The following is an 18,679-nucleotide window of genomic DNA, read 5'->3' on the forward strand; positions in this document are numbered from 1 at the left end:
AAGTGGTATCTAAAACTAAGTGGCTACCTCAACTTCCCCATGAATGTTATTGCTGCAGGTCTTGCATTTGTTACAAAAATCTATCTGATGGTTTCAGGCCATTTAAAGACATAAAAAAGAAAATCAGATTATTGATTTCTCCTAATTAATTACCTTTATCTGCTCCCAGCTATATCTGAGCTCATTTAAACACATGCCAGTGATAGGTGTCAATAACATCATAGAGCTATGAGAAAGTTTGATGAAAAGTAACCCTTTGCAGTGCATTTTTCAAAAGAGCAATACTTACTGGTTTTGAATGATTTTAAATTAATAGACCTCAATCTCATATAAAACCTCATAAACGTGAGGGTGACAAAAAGTTAGACTAAGAGCAAGAAATGTGACGGGGAGAGAAACTGTAAACTTTAAACAGAAGCTTGAACATAGGGAATACCTTTCATGCCTTAATATATAAATGAAAATTGTCATTTAGTTTTCCAACCTATAGTCACTTGACATGATGGAATACATTTTTGAACAATTTTGATTTAAAAATATATTAAAATTCTTTTTTACAATATCAATAAAAGGCTATTTAATGAATATGACATTATTAGGTGTGTTGCTAACTTGTCCTTTGCCTATCCCCGCGGACCCCATTTGGAGGATTACCTCATGGAATATCGCAGGGGTGCGTTCAAAAACCCAAGATCCCGCATGGTGTGAGGTCATAGCAAATGTTGATATATTGCGTCTGCAGGAAACATGGTCCCTGGACCCAATCCACATAAATGGTTTTAAGACGTTTAACAACCAAGCGTGAAAGGGCTTAGCAGGCAGACCTAAGGGTGGACTCTCTACATATATTTCCAATAGTTTGGTGATGGAAAATATAGCCTTTCGTGCGGGGGATCGCTATTATCACACTTCAGAACTTTTTTGGGGCATAGTTTTGGCTAATTTCTATAACAATGTGCCACCTGGGGAAATCAGCTCTGTGGTTGGGAACTTATATGGGACTATGTCAGATATCTGCAATGCAGACACTTCAGATTGTATGATTATTTTGATGGGGGATTTTAACTGCGCTATGTGTAACTCGGTTAATATTAGAATATGTGGAATTGAGGATGATGGCAGGGTGCGTAATACCCACTTCTGTCACACACCGTTGGGTGATTTGTTCAATGAGCTTGTGCATACTAATGATCTGGGTTTTGTGAATTATCTACTAACCCCCCCTGTACCCATTCCATGCACTTTTAATGGAAGAGGACTAGCGTCTACAATCAATTTTATATTAGTCTCATGCTCTTTTGCACCTAGGGTCTCTTCTTTCAAGGTTGGTGACAATCCAATGAGTGATCACTTCCCACTTTGTTTGGAGATTAAACCTCCTCCACGCAAACCTAAGAAGGTCAAACAAAATCATCCATTAACAGGCAACCTCGAATTGAGCAAAACTAATGGATACTCCATACAATGGTCTAAAGTAGACCCTGATGCTGTGATTACTAAAGTAATTAAGAATAGTAAACCAGCTTTTGACATCTGTTTGAATGAGACATCTTCCTGTGATAGCATTGTACATTATGTTTTAGTTATATGTACTGAGATCAGGAGTTTATTATCGGTGAAACACCGCAACAATCATAAAGAACAAGGGTGGTTCGATAAACAATGCACACAAGCACACACTAACCTGAAACAGGAGTTGCATAGGCAACCTAGATCCCCTAACAGGGTGAGACAGGCTAAAGTAGAGTACAAGCGGGCCATCACGAACAGAAAGTGCATCTTGGGATAGGAAGCATGGGAAACTCTTCACACAGTGGCTTTACAGAAAGACAGTGTGGCATTTAGGAGGGCAGTAAGTGCCCCCTTTTTATCAGACGGTAACCAAGGTTGATAACGGGAAAGGAACTTCTGACCCACAACTACTGCCTACCACCCCAGCTCAGCCAGACAGGGTAGAGTTGCAAGTCACACTGGATGAAGAAAATAGAGCGCTCTCCAATAGTCTGTGGGGCAAGGCCGTTTAGTAGTAGTAAAGTTGAAAAAAAATCCTAATTTTAAGACTTTCGGTATTCACAGAAGGCATTTAGGAGTCCTAAAGTTAGGAGTCCTAACTTTACTACTACTAAATTGAGAAAATTCCAAATTTTAAGACTTTCGGTATTCACAGAGGGCATTTAGGAGTCCTAAAGTTAGGACTCCTAACTTCTTTGAATACCAAAATGAGTAAGTGCCTTCTGTGAATACCAAAATGGTAGTAAGTTTAGGATTTTGTCTTAAGTTAGTTCTGTGAATTGGGCCCTTGGTCAGTTTATTCTAGCTCATCTGTTGAGATTCAATGCAGTGAGCCAGCCTTCATTGCTTAGCTATCTTTTAGGGTAAACAAAAGTATTAACACCTTTCTTCACATCCGGAATGATTGGAGTTCAGCATTAGAACTTCCACAGGCAATGACTTGTATTATATGTACGTCTTATGCAATGAGCTTAATAAAGAGTATTAAAGGATGTTTAAATTGGCATCACTAACCTCGTGTCTACCATTTATTAATGAGATTGACTAACAATACGTTAGACAATAAGGCAATGAATTGTAATTTACACAGATATCTCCTGCTTTCTTTGAATTTTTCTTGTTTTTTAGAGTGATGTAGATTAGTGAAGCACAACTACTTTAAGGCTCATCTGACTTTTGGCTTACAAAGGTATTGCAAATAGGCCACAAAAACATTTTCCACCTCCAATAAATTGGTGTTAGGTGTTTCCTAAAAAGTTAGTGGGGGTATTCATAGGTACAAACTCATTCTAAAACTTTTTCTTGGTTGGCATAAAGTGAGTCTATATTTAGATGATCATCTCTTTTATCAAATATATGTAGGAGACTTCTTACCAGAGGACAGCCTACGCTCTTTCTTCAGAATGATAAATACATTCTATAATGAATTGCATGCATTTGTGTAAAGTGAAAATCAATATTGATTTGGAGAAAATACAATCTATGCCTTTGATATTTGTAATATCCCTAATATTTACCTTTAAATTTGGGCAATTGTATGCTCAATAAAGATTAACATTTTAGACAGACTGAAGCACTTCATTGCCCTTTGATATGTAGAATAACCTAGGAATGTGTATGGATAATTTATTGCAATAACTATCCTAACTGTTTTTAATTCATCTATTCTTATATTGCCAGTTATACATATAACTTTTTCAACTGAGGTGTATATGAGTAATATCTTACTATATTACTCATCATTGTCAAGAGATTATGGGGCACATGTACAAGCCCCTATCGCCACAGAAAGTCACTTTTTGTGACGTTTCCGTCGCGCTAGGGGCCTTGCCTTATGTACAAGGCAGAGTTAAGCCACTTAATGTGGCTTAACGGTGCCTTGAACATAAGGCACTCTTTCACGCTATGTTTAGCGTGAAAGGGACATGCAGTGGGTGTTGTGGTGGGCGTTCAACCGCAAAACCCATTGTATTTGAAGGTGCCCCCTATTTACAAGAGTGGCATACATAGGAGGCAGTACCAAAATGAAGACCAGGAAAATCCTGGTCTTAGGTTGGCGAAACGAGGAGAAATGCATTATTTCTCCTCGAGAGAAATGCATTATTTCTCCTCGTTTTTGCCTTTTCCATGTATGTTTCCTTGTGCAGCAGACATGGAAAAAGCAAAATGCCATGGTATGAACAAACCTTTTTTAAAAAAATGCCATTTTGTAACTTTCATGTGTGCTGCATGAAGCAGCACACATGAAAGTTACAAAATGGCATTTTAGGATTGTTTATGTGAAGGAAGAGACACTTTCCTCCACATAACCAATCCTCCCCTGCACACAGACACCCTTGCACTCTGGTGAAAGAGAGCCTGTGTTAGCGCTAAGTTGTTTAACTTAGCACCATCGCAGGGGGAAATGCAAGACTGCACCACATTCTTGTAAATATGGTGCAGCCTTGTGTTTCCGAACTGGCGGAGCGTGTCGTTAAGCCCAGGAGGTTAACGACACGCTCCGCCACTTCATTGTACATATCTTCCTATGCTTCATTGATTTTGTCCTGTCAATTTTGGTCATTCTCCCCATGCAGGCCACAGGTAAGAACACAACGTTCCTCCATATGTAATACATTGTTTTCACCACTGCAGAGTAAAGTGGACACTCCCAAAAAAGGAGGGGTGCATTTGGTGTGCTCTCGCAGACCTCAAATCGCAGGTCTGGATCTCAATTCGTTTCCCAGACCCTCAGCATACACAGACATTTCGTGAGTGTGCTGAGGTCAAAATACCATCAACAACTAAAAGAAATAATAAACATTTGCAGGCCTAGCAATATGGTAACCTTAGAAGTCACTAGGTATCACTATAATACTAGATAACGACCCCCCTCATCCCATTTATGACGTGTACCCCACAAAAGCCTCTCACAGGTCTGAGTTTTGGTTTTACAAACATTACAATTTTGTGGTTTAATATATTTTTTAGATAATAACTCAAGCCAGGCAAAGCCTCTGCTTTGGACGAGAGGGGGTCTGATAAGCTTTTGCATCAATTTCTTAAATTAATTCAAGTATAACTCAGTAGTTCTGCTTCTTTATAGAATTCTTCACAGTCAAGTTTCCCTGAACAGCCAAACAGAGAAATCTCCCAAAGAGGTATACCAACCTGCATCACCCTATTTACTTAAAGGGCAGGTCACATTTCACGCACTGTAAACTCCAACCATACTCTCCCGCAGGAATAACTATGCTTCTATAAGTGGGTACAGTTGCTCAATCTGCCTGGAGAAGTGTACTATCTTAGGTGTAGATAAACTCTAACTACATTTGTTTGGCTGTTGTTTCCCTTGAACATCTATGTATATACTACGTTTTATATTTTTGTGTGTATGAATTTACTTTTTTTTTAAATTCTCGTTATTTTAGTTTTTCCAAATAAATTAGGTAACACGAAATGGGAAACTCACTTTTGCGTCATTCTCATTTCTATGACAATGTGTACTTGCACTTCAGACCCCTTTGACTCCAATCAATATGGTTGTGAATCATGAGAACCATTTCATTGCTTGGGCAGACATTATAGGAAATTATGTGTGCCTTCTCTCGGTCAGTGCCATTATATACAAAATAGCAAATCCCTCCCCAAACACATTTTGAAAAAGCTTCAAAATAGAATCACCAAATCGCAAATATGGAAATATATGTGAAAAAAAGCCATCATAACTAAAACATCATCTAACAAGCAAGCTAAAACTCCTTAATGCTTGCTTGGTTTACTTCTGCTTTTCAGTGTTTACGTAATATCATTTCTCACCTTCTTTTCAACTAGATCTTCCTTTCTCATCCACTCTGTCTCATGCCTACACCATTTAAGCCTAATATTAACAGAAAGTCTTGAAATATCTCTAAAGAAATTCAGGAAATCAAATATGTTGCTGAGACTCAATCAGAGATTTAAGCTTTAGGATTTGTAACCAATCATGCCCAAATATTATTGGCCTGAGATGTACTAACGTCCTACAAATCTTACACAGATGCTCATCAAGTGCTCAATTGTATTGCGGGGTTTTATATAATCAAAATAAAACTCAATAAGCAAGAGACTTGGAGCTCCAATGGTCTAGTGGTTTCCTACAGAACCTGAATTGTGTTCCTGAGCCACTCCAAGACAGAGCATGTCTCAGCATGGTGCATGATATATAACAATATGACAGGCAATTACATCACCCATACTATTGTGAAATGATGAGTTTGAAAGGGAGGTGTCAAAATAAAGTTAAGCTGAAATCATAAACAGAAATATGTCATTACGAAAACAATTTATGGATGTATCAATTCTTCGTCACATGCTGTCTTTAATAGCGCGCACCTCAATTGCAGGTATGCTATCTCTTATCATTCTTGCACTTGCTATGTTATCTAGAAAAGGCATAAACTGTCTCCTGAATAAAACACACATTCAAAGGGGCATTTGACTCTTGTCATTACCTGGTCCAATGTTGTCTGCGATACCGAATAATCTTCAATGTTGAGCTGTGCTTTGTTTTCAGTAAAGGCACTGAAAATGGCTGACAAGGAGGTTAGACCTGAAGGCAGCTGGTACTGCAGAGTATTGTGATGCTTCTCTTTCAGCACACTGCCAGGGAAAGATGATTCAATGAAAGCCTCCACTGGTTCTAGCTTTGGAGGCAGTCCGGCGACTCTTACAATGACTGTGTACCCTTCTCCAAACCTGGAAAAAAAGCAATGATGGTGAACTGACACTTTCAAATAAACTACGATGGCTCAACTTTTTACTTTGTTAGGTTCAAAACACGAACGTGCATTAATTAACATTCGTGTGAGAATACTAAAAGTGCCATTACAGCCATAAACACAGATTCAAAGGTACGTGAGAAACTCTAAACTTTAAATAAGCGATGGATCCCAAATGACCCTGTTATCTCAGCAGAGCAAATAATTGAATTTACTGGCCCTATCGAGGTTACAAATGTCCATGTTTCAAATAGTGATTCTGGCTGTTGAAAGCAGTCAAACACTTCTTGCGAAACTTTGGTTGCCTGGCGTTTTATCTTGTGAAAGGGACTATATGGACTTTCAAGGATCCCAGGTAAGAGGTCATTAGACGCATCTGCGGACAAGAAAAGTAAAAGCTCAATAGATTTAACCTTCACTTTCATTAATACCGAAACACAGCATTTCGAAGAGGTAGGCAAGGAGCTATTTTAAATATTGTTGCTTCTTGAGACAATTTAGCCAAATAGAGAGATTACTCCTCTAATATGAGCTTTGGTATGCCTATAACAGCAGGCTCAATAAAGAAGCCTTAAGAGATAAAGCCTTTATTTAGAGTTTGGTGGAGCCATGCCACCAGAAGTACCCTTCTATCAAACTCCTTTTTTGCCTGCGCTGTTTAGAGTTGGGCGATCTGTCACATTCTGCTAGCAGTGCCTCTGCTGGTTCCTCCAATGGAAACCTTTGACCACCAGGCCAACTCGCATTGGACCTTTGGTCAAAGAACCTCAGATCATCCTCCCTTGTTAAGGCAAACATTTTGAAATATATTTTTCCAATTTGGGAGCCCCAGGGAAAGCCCAGTGGTTCAGAACAGGAAAATAAATAAATGACCCCAAAAGCTAGAAGAAAATACCCAGTGTGTCAGTGACTTTTATTTGTTTCTCTAAAATTAATCAACTTCTTTTGGGGGTTTTTTTTCGCAAAAGAATTACTGTGTCCTCATAGGAGCTGATGTGGCAACGACTGATCTGAAGGCACAGAAATCTCCAGCAGGTAGGTGACGATCTGTAAATGTGGTTGACTGAAGTTGGTCAGTGCAGAGGAGTATGTCCCTCTGCTGCCACACAGGAATAGAGTACAGCCAACCAAGGGCTAAGCAATGCCCAAAGTGCCTCAGGTATTGTTTGGTGGGCCGCTGACAGACAGACAGCGAGCTCAAGGGTTTCTGATGGCATAGCAACTCAAAAAGAGGCAAGCTGACAATTAAACTCTAAATGAGGCCCAAAGACATAACATTCAAAGAAGGTTGTGAAAACTGTGAAGGTGTATTAAATAGTTACCACTAAAATATTAAAGGAGCACCCACCTATGAAAGTAAATTATACTTTTCACAACTTTGCATAAGGTAATGGTGAGAGTCATTTTAGGTGGGGAAAGGCGGTTGACAACACGTTTTTCATAACTTGAACAGAAAAATATAACTTTATTCTGAAAACAATTCATGCAATAATGCCATTGTCACAGGCAGAACAGGAAGACGGCTCGTTGTTTTTGAGTAACACCTCAAAATGCTTCTTTTGCATTTTTCAAATAAAATGTCAGTAATTTATGTTTTAGCTTAAACCCTTCTGTTCCTCCATGCAAATGAGCGGTGCCAGTCAACACACTGAAAACTGCATCTCTAATTTAGCAGCACAAGCGTGAATCAAAATAATGACATCTGGAAAGCGAACATTGGATGAAGAAAAAGATGATCAATACCCTTCACAATGTTCTCAATCTAATTTGTGCAGTGACTGTTTGCCACTGGAGCCGTGTTTTTATTCAGTGTGAGGCGATTAAAAAGAAATAATTCACCAGCATTTTATCCCGCTGCATATTTCTGAAATAAACATCCCGTCCCCCAAATGTCACCGGTTTATGGCTAGTGGCGGCTTGTCATCTCGTTTCGTGTCCGGAAACAAAAGCGGCGATTCTTAATTAAATTGTTTGAATTCATTAGGGCACATGCCATGAAAATTTCAATGTGGCAGATCCAGGGAAATATTACACTTTTAATTAGCGACGGCCTGCAATCTCAGCAAAAGCTTTCCGCCCGCCCTCCCACTGATGTTTCCGATTCAAATAAATTACTATTCATTAATGAAATGTTTTTTTCACTTTTCATAAGCAAACAACCTTGAAATGCTGACCGAAGTCTCCCCCCCCCATCCCACCCCCCTCTGCACACCTATTGTTTCCTCCAAACTGTCCACATTTCTTAATCGTCAGGCATGCTTCCGTCACACGGGACTATGCACAGGTGTAATCTGAAGCACAGCTGGCCTTTGCTGCAATAGCGCCCTGGGGGGATAGACATTTTGCGCCCTTCTGCTACTGGAGAATACAGTGAGGCAGCAGGAGCCCTTGGCTGAGCAGTGATTGCCCTCTGAACACAGACATCCCTGGACTCCACCAAGTCCCCTGGATCACCAACAGTTTAGTTCTGTCGCACTAGTAGACAGGGGAACACAAAGCCGTCCTGGCAATTTTCTTGTACCACCCCCTGGAGAAGCACTGCCTGGCCCCGGGGAGCTTGAAATGCTTGCTTGCTGCTTTTGCTACTGGGAGCCGATATTGCAGCACTGCTTCAAAACCTATCCCAGTAAAAACGAAACGGCCCTGTAGGACTTGGCCTTTTTGGCTAAAGTTCCTTAAACTTTTTGCTTTCCCCCTAGACCGTTTTCCTGACATAGAGATGCCAATTTAGATGCTTTGGGTACTTTGCCATTGCTGAGCAGTGTCAAAGTACAAGTGTTCCCTATGTAAAATATAATGGTGATTGGTTGGCCATGATTGGTATGTTTGCATTACTAGTAAAGCACCTAGTTATGTGCATTGTGTGCGCCAGGGCTAGCAATGCAAAGGTGCAAGGAGAAGGGAACTCAGGCCTGCAGTGGAGGGCCTGCGCGCAGAATGCTAAGTTAGCATGTTGTCCTGACAAGTGCAACCACTTGTCAGGCCTGACTTTCCCTTTTACATACACAATGGGCACGCCAGTGGTAGGTCCCAGGTAATCCCTGGGCAGGGGGCAGTGTAGGTAAAAGGCAGGATATATACCAAGGTGTGTATTATGTCCTGACAGTGAAAAACACTCCACTTGGATTTTACTGCTGAAAGGCCATCCTGCCCATAGGACAGTATGGGGAGGCTGGGTGTTGTGTTTGTTAGCCTAGTTTCCTGTAAGTTTATAATGGAGTTTATAATGGAGAGGTGGAGTTTAGTATGTATGAACTCACAGTGTCATAACACATCTTTCTGAAAAGGTGGTTTTGTCACAGTGTGTTCAGAAGCTTTTTTTTTTAGAAAGTGGCTGAGTTTTTTGCTCTAAGCATTCCTGTGTGTCTCTGCTGAAATGTGGATTGTCTGTCTGGATCTGAAAGGTGAGAGGAGCTGGGAGAGGTCTTCACCCAGGGAGGGGTTGAGATGGCACCAGGCTGCCCTGCATCTGGAGAGTAGGGGGAGGAGAAGCCTGAGAGATGAAAAGGCCGGGGCTGGTGCTATAAACCAATTGACCCATTTCCTGCTGAGTGATTAAGGATCCAGACGTCCAGTATCAAAGGGTGACACTGGGAGGGAGACAACCAGAACTGATTTATGGAGGGGTCAGGGACCCCTGAGCACAAACTAACTTCAAGGACAGTATGCTGTATAACTATGAAAGCTGAAACCCCTGAACATTGGAATGAAACAGAGATGGATTGAGACTGAAAAGGCTTGGATCCATTCTGTGGTCAAGAGAAACCTATGTTAATGTAGGAGCAACTGAAGAGACTGCGGTTGAAAGACCAATCCTTGCTTCTTGATCTGGGGCTGGTCTGCAGTTTGCTGTTCTAACTAAGGGAGAGGCGGGGGCGGAGCTTGCTGGCTACCGAGATGGCCGCCTGAGCCCAGAGCTCTGTCTCGTTGTCGGCATTATCCTTCAAAATCCTGCATCAGCACCTGCCTTGAATGTGCTTACAACACCCCTCAAGACTGAGGACGGCGAGACCGTGCAGCGACGGCCAGACGTTTGCATTTTTACTCCCAGAATCCGCTGCTAACTGCCGCAGCTGATCGGTGGCGTGATAGGCCGTGAAACCGCGCCCTGGAGTGCTAGGCGTGCCCGCGCAGCATCGCAATACGTGCGGCCTCAGCGCACGAGAGGGCCGGGAGAGGACCTGGCGACCGCAATCGCGGCCCGGAGAGCAACGAGGAGCCCATCGCCCTGCCCCAACAGATGAGGTGAGCAGCCTGGCGCCCCCCCCCTCTCTGCCTACCGCAGTGGATTTGCGGCGAGGGAGCAGCGCATCTATCGTGCCCCGGTGACGGAAAGCCGCCTTGGGGCACGCAGTTGACTCCCGGGGCCCCGGAGCCATAGTGAAGCGCCGCCCGGCAACGAGCACAAGAGGCACAGTGCCGAGAAGATCATCGGCGGCCACCGCGGAGGAACAACCGCGAATACAGAGGCGGGGGGACTGCAGGGTGCCCCCGAGATCGGTCCCATTGCGGGAAGTCGGACCTGAGGCCCACGCACACAGGACCTCGGTGGTAGCCCTCGGAGTTGCCCGGGGGCAGTGCATCCATAGCCCTCGCTGGGGCGTCCACGTGGTAGATCTCCCACGGGACTTGCTGGCTCATTCAAGAAGGCAGAGAGCAGTCTCCATTGAGGACATGGCAGATGACTGCCCCAGGATAGCTGCCTGTGCCCCTCCCTCCCTACCTGCGGCGCAGGACCAGGCAGAGCTTAAATAACGCACTTCACCTGAAATCCTCAGCCAGCGGTGCGGCTGGGGTCGATCGAGGGGGCTGCAGTGGGACCAGCGTGTGCGCCACCAGGAGTGCTGAGCAGACGGCGACGCGGAGTGTGAGCCCTGAGTCATTGAAGCAGGTCAGCTAACACGCGGACCTCACATGCGATTCACCTGGCAACTGCATGTTGTTATTGCGGATATAGACAGCCTAGGGTCTGCAGGAGGCGAGTACAAGTAGTGGGGTGAGATACCTGTGGCGGCTGGCACGGTTCGCCAAGATGGGCAGAGGCGACAAGACACAGAGCAAACTCTCCATCGAACAAAGGCGCTCAAAGTCACAGGACGCTACTGGCGCGGACAAGGGCACCGCACAGGACGGAGACGACGCTGCAGGAGGTACGGACATTAAAAGCATGCTTCTGGCAATGGGAAAAGGTCTCCAGAACAGCATGGCGTCCTTAGGCTCGAAGCTAGACGCCCTCACCTACAGAATGGACAGAATGGCGGAGCGGATTGACAAGCACGCGGAAAGGCTCGATATGTCCGAGAGAAGGCTGACTGAGGTCGAGGAGGCGCAAACGGAGCTCGACACTGACCATAAAAAGATTGCAAAACTGATGCAAGCCCTACAAGACAAAACAGAAGATTTGGAGGCTCGTTCCCGTCGCTGCAACCTACGAATAACGGGTCTTCCAGGAACGACCCAGACGGGCAATATGGAGAGGTTTGTAGAAAAACTCCTGATCACCCTTCTCGGAGTGGAGACATTCTCCCTGATGTTTGTGGTGGAGCGCGCTCATCGCTCACTGGGCCCACGCCCACGCCCTGGAGCCCCTCCGCGTCCCATCATAGCCAAGGTACTCAATTACAGGGACTGAGATGCAGCCCTGCGACAAGCTAGGGACAAGAAATCGCTGCAATACGACGGCTCGGAGATCTCCCTCTACCCCGATTTCACAGCTAGAGTGCAAGAAGCCTGCAAACACTTCGCCCCGTTCAAACGGACTAGGCCTGGATTACACAATGCTGTACCCAGCAAAACTACGTGTGAACAGACAGGGGCAATCCCACCTCTTCACAGACCCGAGAGCCTTGCAGCAAGCTTTAAAAGGCTGGTCGAGAGGACATCGTAGAGACACGAACAGGCCAACGGACGGAGAGGAGGGGAAAAGCCAGCTGGATGAGCAGGAGTGACTGACTTCTTCCTGTTAACTTCATGAGGCGGTAAGGTGTAAGAGTTGTGGAAAGCAGCGAGGACCAACCTGGTGGACTGCCTGGATGTTATTGTTCTCACCGGGTGGGTTGCAGGTGGGGGAATGGGGGACCTGGTGGCCCGGTTTGGTGACTCCAGAATGCGGCACAGAAACGTTGTGGCTGCCAGGTTCCATGGCTACTGGACACGTACAATTGCCTCGGGGGCATGGACAAATGATTGGCGCAGTAGGGTTGATTAGTTAGTCCAAAGACGGGGGGTATATCTACATATGTACGTAGCTTTCAGGATCGATAGAATTGTTCAAGTTTTGCATAACCAATATCTTACTGATGCACATTACAAGGTACAACGGGAGGTTGATGGAGGGTCTCCAGTGTAGTGCGCGTTAGCACTCTTTGCTGGTGGTGCGGCAACCTCGGCCCCGCGCACAATGCACCTGTATGACTCTCAGGAGATCATAAAGTTTGGGGATTAGAATTGGGGGAGGGTGGGTGGTGGGTATTCTGCATGGCCTTGTTGGGGGTGGTCTGCTGTGGGTGGGCGGCAGGAATGTTCTTCTGTTTGGTTCAACAGTTGGGGGAGGGGGGGTGTTACTTTGCAATTTGCACACACAGGCCACTACAGGTGCACACGGTACCCATGCCTACACACAGTAGACTGCCCTACTGCACCAAGAGGACTGTCCTGCTGCCTCATGCTTGCTTCAGAGGAATAGCTTGCTGCTTGTGATCTGCTTTTCTGTGGGAACCCAGGACCATCAGACTTACTCCAAGTGCTACTTGGCTGGCCTCCTGATCAGAGTCTTAGGGACAGAAAAGTCTCCAACCATCTGAAATCTGCACCTGGACCCAGGCTGAGTAAGTCCTGAACCTCCATGTTGTGGCCATATAGTTTTGGAGCACTAGATGTGTTGCTAAAAGTGCCCAGATAGTCCAAACCCAAAACTTGGGTCTTAAAACATTATCTGCCAAAAAGTGCTCTGTGAACCGAGAGGACACTGGGGCCTAACTGCTCACCAATCTGCCCGAGGTGCATCATCGGTCAGCCTAACTTTACTGTACCTCCCGCTAGATTCTTCTCAACAGCAGTAAATCGTATTTAGCAGCTCTTCTTTGGAAGGGTATAGGGCCTCCTGGAGCTCCTCATGAACTATAGTCTGCAGCCTCGTCCCACTGGAAAGTTTCAACTTTTGACAAAGAGACTAAGACTGAACGTGGAAATCTCCACAGCAACTTTGTCCAGTGGCTCCTCAATGACAGCGACTCCTTCTCAGACACCCCTGGCTGCCTTGCCGTACAGAACTGTACCTCCTCAGACATTTTTCTCAAAAGACTCTTCTACGGCAGAAGGTAAGTGGAGACCAGGCCCAATACACCTTGGGCATCATTTATGAGGAATTTGCTTAGGGCAGCACTGCAAGTCTTCTTGCTGCGCTGCCCTATGCCAATGTGAAAGGGCAGGAATGCCCCATATTTAGGAAATATGGTGCATTCCTTTCCTTTGCCTCTGCTCTGGTGCACAAGTTGCTGCCTAGCATCAACAAAGGCACGCAAGAGTTGCAGACAGGATTGTTTTTGTGCAGGAAGGGGCACGTTCCAGCACAAAACAATTTGAGAGGCACTTTCCTCTTTCTATCTGCGATGCATTCTACAGCACAAACAGAAAAAGGAATAAATGAGGAGAAATACAAATATTTCTCCTCATTACGCCTGATATGGGGAGGTGTGAGGTTTTGGTGCTGCCCCAGGTTTAGGTAAATCTGGGGCAGTGTCAAAATACACGGGTTTTAGTTGGGAAACCCACTGCAATGCCCATGGAATGCCTCCTTGATGCTGCTTTGTCTTACACCATATCTACGAGGCCATGCAAAATCCTGCAGAGTGGCTTTGCGTTGCCTCATAGCTATGATTGAGAGGTTTGCTCCGTCAGAGCGTCAAAAAAAATGATGCTCCGGCAGCGCTACCCTCTCATAAATAAGGCCCTTTGTGTGTCAGAACTGTGCTCTATCGAAGTCAGCCATAACTTTCGCCCTTGCCCCAGTCTCTCCCCCGCCCAGCGCCTTGAGACCCTCACGGGTGACTAGCGCGCTTTATAAAACACTGATTGATTGATTGATTGACTAGCTGTTCTCGGTTGACACTTTGATCTTTTAGGAGCTATTTTTCACGTTAAACTTTAAAAAATCATACCTTCAGTTCTACTAATTTGATTTTTGTCATTTTGGTGTCAAATAATGTATTCAAATCTACCATATTTTTATAAGTGTCGGAATTTTCTTGTGTTGTGTTTTTACGTAAATACTGTTTCAGTGCTGCATAAATACTTACTTATTGCCTCTAAATTCAGCTTGTCTGCTTTTATGCCATGCTCCTAGAGATTTAAGCATAGGTTAATCTAGTGACTTTTTGTGGTTTACCCTCAAAAGGATTGTGTCTGTTGTTTGAAAAGAGATCAACCACCCCTCAACCAACAACTCAATTTCTCACACACGCATATCAGCTTGATCCCTTGATCAATACATTGTTGTAGCATTTTGTAATACTGTTTTCTTCTCCCTCCTTATTCTCAATGGGTGATTATTTTTGTTACTTCTGCGCTGTTCTGCATAAATTGTGACTATTCTGTTTCATGTATTTCGTATAATCTCGTTTTTCTTCAGCTTACACTTTTCATGTAATTGGTTGAAGCTAGCTTGAACAAAAATATCTTGCAGCAACTGTTTGACTGTGTGCAGCTGCGTCATTCTCGATGCTTCTAAGGTTCAAAAGACTACGCCTCCCAGGTGAGGCATAATAAGGAGAAATATATTGGTCTCCTTATTGCTTCTTCTTCCTATGTGTGCCGCACACATAAAAAGAGGAAAATGCCTCACAGGACAACTTCCTGCACAAAAACAATCCTGCCTTCGACTCAGGAACCCTTGCACCATGGTCCAACTGTGCATGGGTTGACACAAGGCAGCACATTGTGCACCTGCGCTGGGAAATGACAGGAATGCACTTTATAATGTTAAGTAGGGTGTTATGGTTGAACTTTCCCTTTCACTGGAAAGATGCACGATCATTCAATAAATATGCCCCAGAGAAGATATTTTGTTTGACTCTTGTATGAAGGTATTCATCAGGAACAATTTTGATGCATATGACCTCCCAGTTATATTTTACATAATACATTTATTTTCATATAGATTTTTTCAATTTCTCCCACCCCTAGCAGTGGCGATGTTCTTGCATTCAGCTTTGTAACATTTCATATATTTAAGCCCTAACCCATTCACTTTCTTCTGTAAGATAAAGGATTTATCTCTGCAGTTGAATTCTCTTGAAACATCTCTATGCTCTCCGAAATCCGAAATCTAGTTCCACTAGGGAAAGCCACCCCTTAACTAAGCCTGGGCAGAGCTTGCGGAGTTCTGCTACGCAGCACTCCGCGAAGTGGCAAAAACCTCTGCCAAGCTATGTGGAGTTCCGTGAGCAGTGGGGTGGGTTACCGCACGCCATTCTCAAAGATTTTTTTTCCCAAGGAATTTGTCCTGCGCAGTAAAATCAGCGCCAACTGCATCCCGCACAGTGCAAGAGGGTTCTGCTTCTTTCTGCCCCTCAAGTAGAAGTTCTACTCGACTGACAGCTTCCTCAACTCGAATAGAAGGTTTCTCAACACGAGCGGTAGTGACCATTTGCAACCGCTGCATTGAAAAATCTCGCTGGTAAGTGGTCTAGTGTTGTATTTTCCCCGTTCGTGCTTGCCAACTCATCTTTGACGAGCGCGAGTGAGATAAAACTACGCGGAGTGCAAAAAAATTCTGCAAACTCCGCGAACGGAGAGGAGTTCACCAGCCAAGCCTACTCAACTCTTGGTCTCACTAGAATCAAGTTGCACACTTCATATCTCCTTGCTGGTCCAGTGCATTTGCAATTTAATTGCCACCTGTCAAATGAGATGGTATTTAGCAGCTTGACATAAACCATCACTACTTGTATTACTATCTTTTGACGATATTATAATTTTCTTGACCGACTCACCAATCATACAGGTTAAAACTACCCCCATCTATGCATAACCCCTCTCGCCGATGCATCTGAAGGGAGGGGCAGAGATGGTGTTGTTCTCCAGGCCCTGCGCTCTTATAGGGCCCTCAGTCCTCTGACGGCGTGTATTTATTAATTTTAAAGAAACCTTGTAGACGCTTTTTATTAGTGACGAGGAAACTAACAGGGCTCATACCACTAGATGTCTTAATTGTTTGTGTTCGTCACCTGTAATAAATGCAGAGAAAGATGGCGGAAGTCAACAAACCTGAGTTATGAAAAGATGGGACCGAAGCGTCAGTGTAATCTCTATACTTTTGGGGGGCTTTATATAGTCCCCTTGCGCCGCTGGTGCGTCACTTTTAATATGAGAAAAATTGACATGCGGCGCAAGAGGCTTGTAAATAAGCCCCTCTGTACTTCGCACAGGGCCAGTGTTCCTCACCTCGAGTGGGTGATAATATCATTAATTAGGCGTGAATCATGTGCCAGATTGGATGCGTGACCTTACAGAGAGCACCTGAGGTAATGTGTTTGAGTGAGAACATTCTGCAAAGGAAACTCAATCTTGCTGTTATATTAACTGTTCTTTCTTTCACTTGAGTTTCTTAAATTAAATTCTTAATAATTCTGAAATATAGGTTGGGAACATCTGAGTATGTTATGCCCTTGGAAACTGACTTCTACGTGGGAACCTTCCCTGTTTTTAAATCTATGAAAAATGCATTAGGCCGACCTGCCTCGGAATCTGGAGTTTGGTGTATCTATCATGTTTTTTGTCAGCTGGCAGAAATATATGGATAAACAAGCAGTTCATTTTTTAAAAACTAGAGCCCCACAAACATGGTGGATTCAGATTAAAGGCGAAATATTAGGTAAGCGACTGTCTCAATTGTCCATTCTGAATTGATTGCTATATCAGAATATCCTCATGCAAAATAAGATATGGTGCCGTGAACCAGTGCCTGCTGCACCTTCAAGGCATAAAGGGAATTCATTTTACCCGATATTTCTATAAGCTAGTGTTTTATTTCTAATTAGTACAGCTCAGAAACAGTGAGCATGGTTTGCCTGTTTCTGTCTGAATATAAAGCACTGAGCGAACATCCAATTATATGAATTCCCTTTACACCCTAAAGGCTGCGCCAGAAAAGACCCATGGTCCACGGAATAAAAAAGAAGGAATTCTGGTTGTGTTTAATTTTTGTATGTATTGATTTATTTTCTACATCTTTTTTATTGATTTTCCGTAACAACAGTGGAAAATAGTCACCCAAAACACAACTGCGAACGTCACCGCCTCCTCCTCCCTCACCATCAATCCAGTAATCATTACTCAGTAGAATGTCATTGCATTTCTTAGAACGAAAAAACTACTGCACACAATAGAGCATATCCCATACATCCCTCCCACCCCCACGCCAGCGGTGTCATGTAATGAACTACCTCCAGTGCCCTTTCTCTGCCGTGTAGAGCTCGCAAGTTATGTGTTCCAGCCTGGTCCTTTAAAACCATGACCCTCTCACTTGTTTCCTGGCCCATCTGCTGAAAATGATGCGTTTGCATCTCGCCATCGCAGGCAGAAGGCCTGCTTGGCATGGTCCCAAGAACAGGCAGTTGAGCCAATCCAAATCAATCATAGCATTTATAAAGCGCACTACATACCTGTGAGGGTCTCAAGGCGCTGGGGGTGGGGGGGGGGCTACTGTTCTAAGAACCAGGTCTTGAGAAGTCTCCTGAAGGTTAGAAGATCTTCGGTCTGCCGCAGGAGGATGAGGAGGGTGTTCCATGTCTTAGCGGCGAGGTGGGAGAATAATCTGCCACCGGCGGTTACTCTTCGGATGCGAGGGACCTTGGCAAGGGCGCGCTCGGTGGAGCGGAGGTGGCGGGTAGGGGTGTAGAGGCTGAGTCGGCTTATGAGGTACGTTGGTTCGGTGTTGTAGAGTGCCTTGTGTGCATGGGTGAGGAGTTTGAAGGTTATCCTCTTGTTGATGGAGAGCCAGTGCTAGTCTCTCAGGTGGGGTGTGATGTGGGTGCGGTGAGGGATGTTGGGGATCAGGCGTTCTGGAAGCATTGGAGCCGTTTCAGGAGTTTGGCCGGGGCTCCTGCGTACAGTGCGTTACCGTAGTCCAGACTACTGCCGACGAGGGCCTGGGTGACCGTCCTTCTCTTTTCAGTGGGGATCCACTTGAAGATCCTGCGAAGCATGCGGAGGGTGTTGAAGCAGGAGGAGGAGACGGCGTTGACCTGCTTTGTCATGGAAAGGGTAGAGTTGAGGATGACTCCTAGGTTGAGTGCGTGGTCAGTAGGTGTGGGGGGTGCTCCTAGTGCAGTCGGTTACCAGGAGTCGTCCCAGGCCGAGGGGGTGGATCCGAGGATGAGGACCTCGTCTTGTTCGAGTTCAGCTTTAGTCAGCTGTTTCTCATCCAG

At 44.6% G+C, this 18,679-nt stretch overlaps 1 protein-coding gene across 3 annotated transcripts in view; it reads right to left on the minus strand.

Moving 5' to 3' along the window:
• Positions 1-18,679, minus strand: part of LOC144818798 (phospholipid-transporting ATPase ABCA1-like) — a 3,252,877-nt gene that overhangs the window by 91,352 nt on the left and 3,142,846 nt on the right. For all 3 annotated transcript variants that reach the window (XM_078676562.1, XM_078676560.1, XM_078676561.1), the window contains exon 49: positions 5,985-6,228. In XM_078676562.1, the coding sequence (XP_078532688.1) occupies positions 5,985-6,228 (244 nt within the window). The remainder of the gene's footprint in view (positions 1-5,984; positions 6,229-18,679) is intronic.

Source organism: Lissotriton helveticus, chromosome 2_1 (assembly GCF_964261635.1).
Source record: "Lissotriton helveticus chromosome 2_1, aLisHel1.1, whole genome shotgun sequence".
NCBI classification, from domain to species: Eukaryota; Metazoa; Chordata; class Amphibia; order Caudata; family Salamandridae; genus Lissotriton; species Lissotriton helveticus.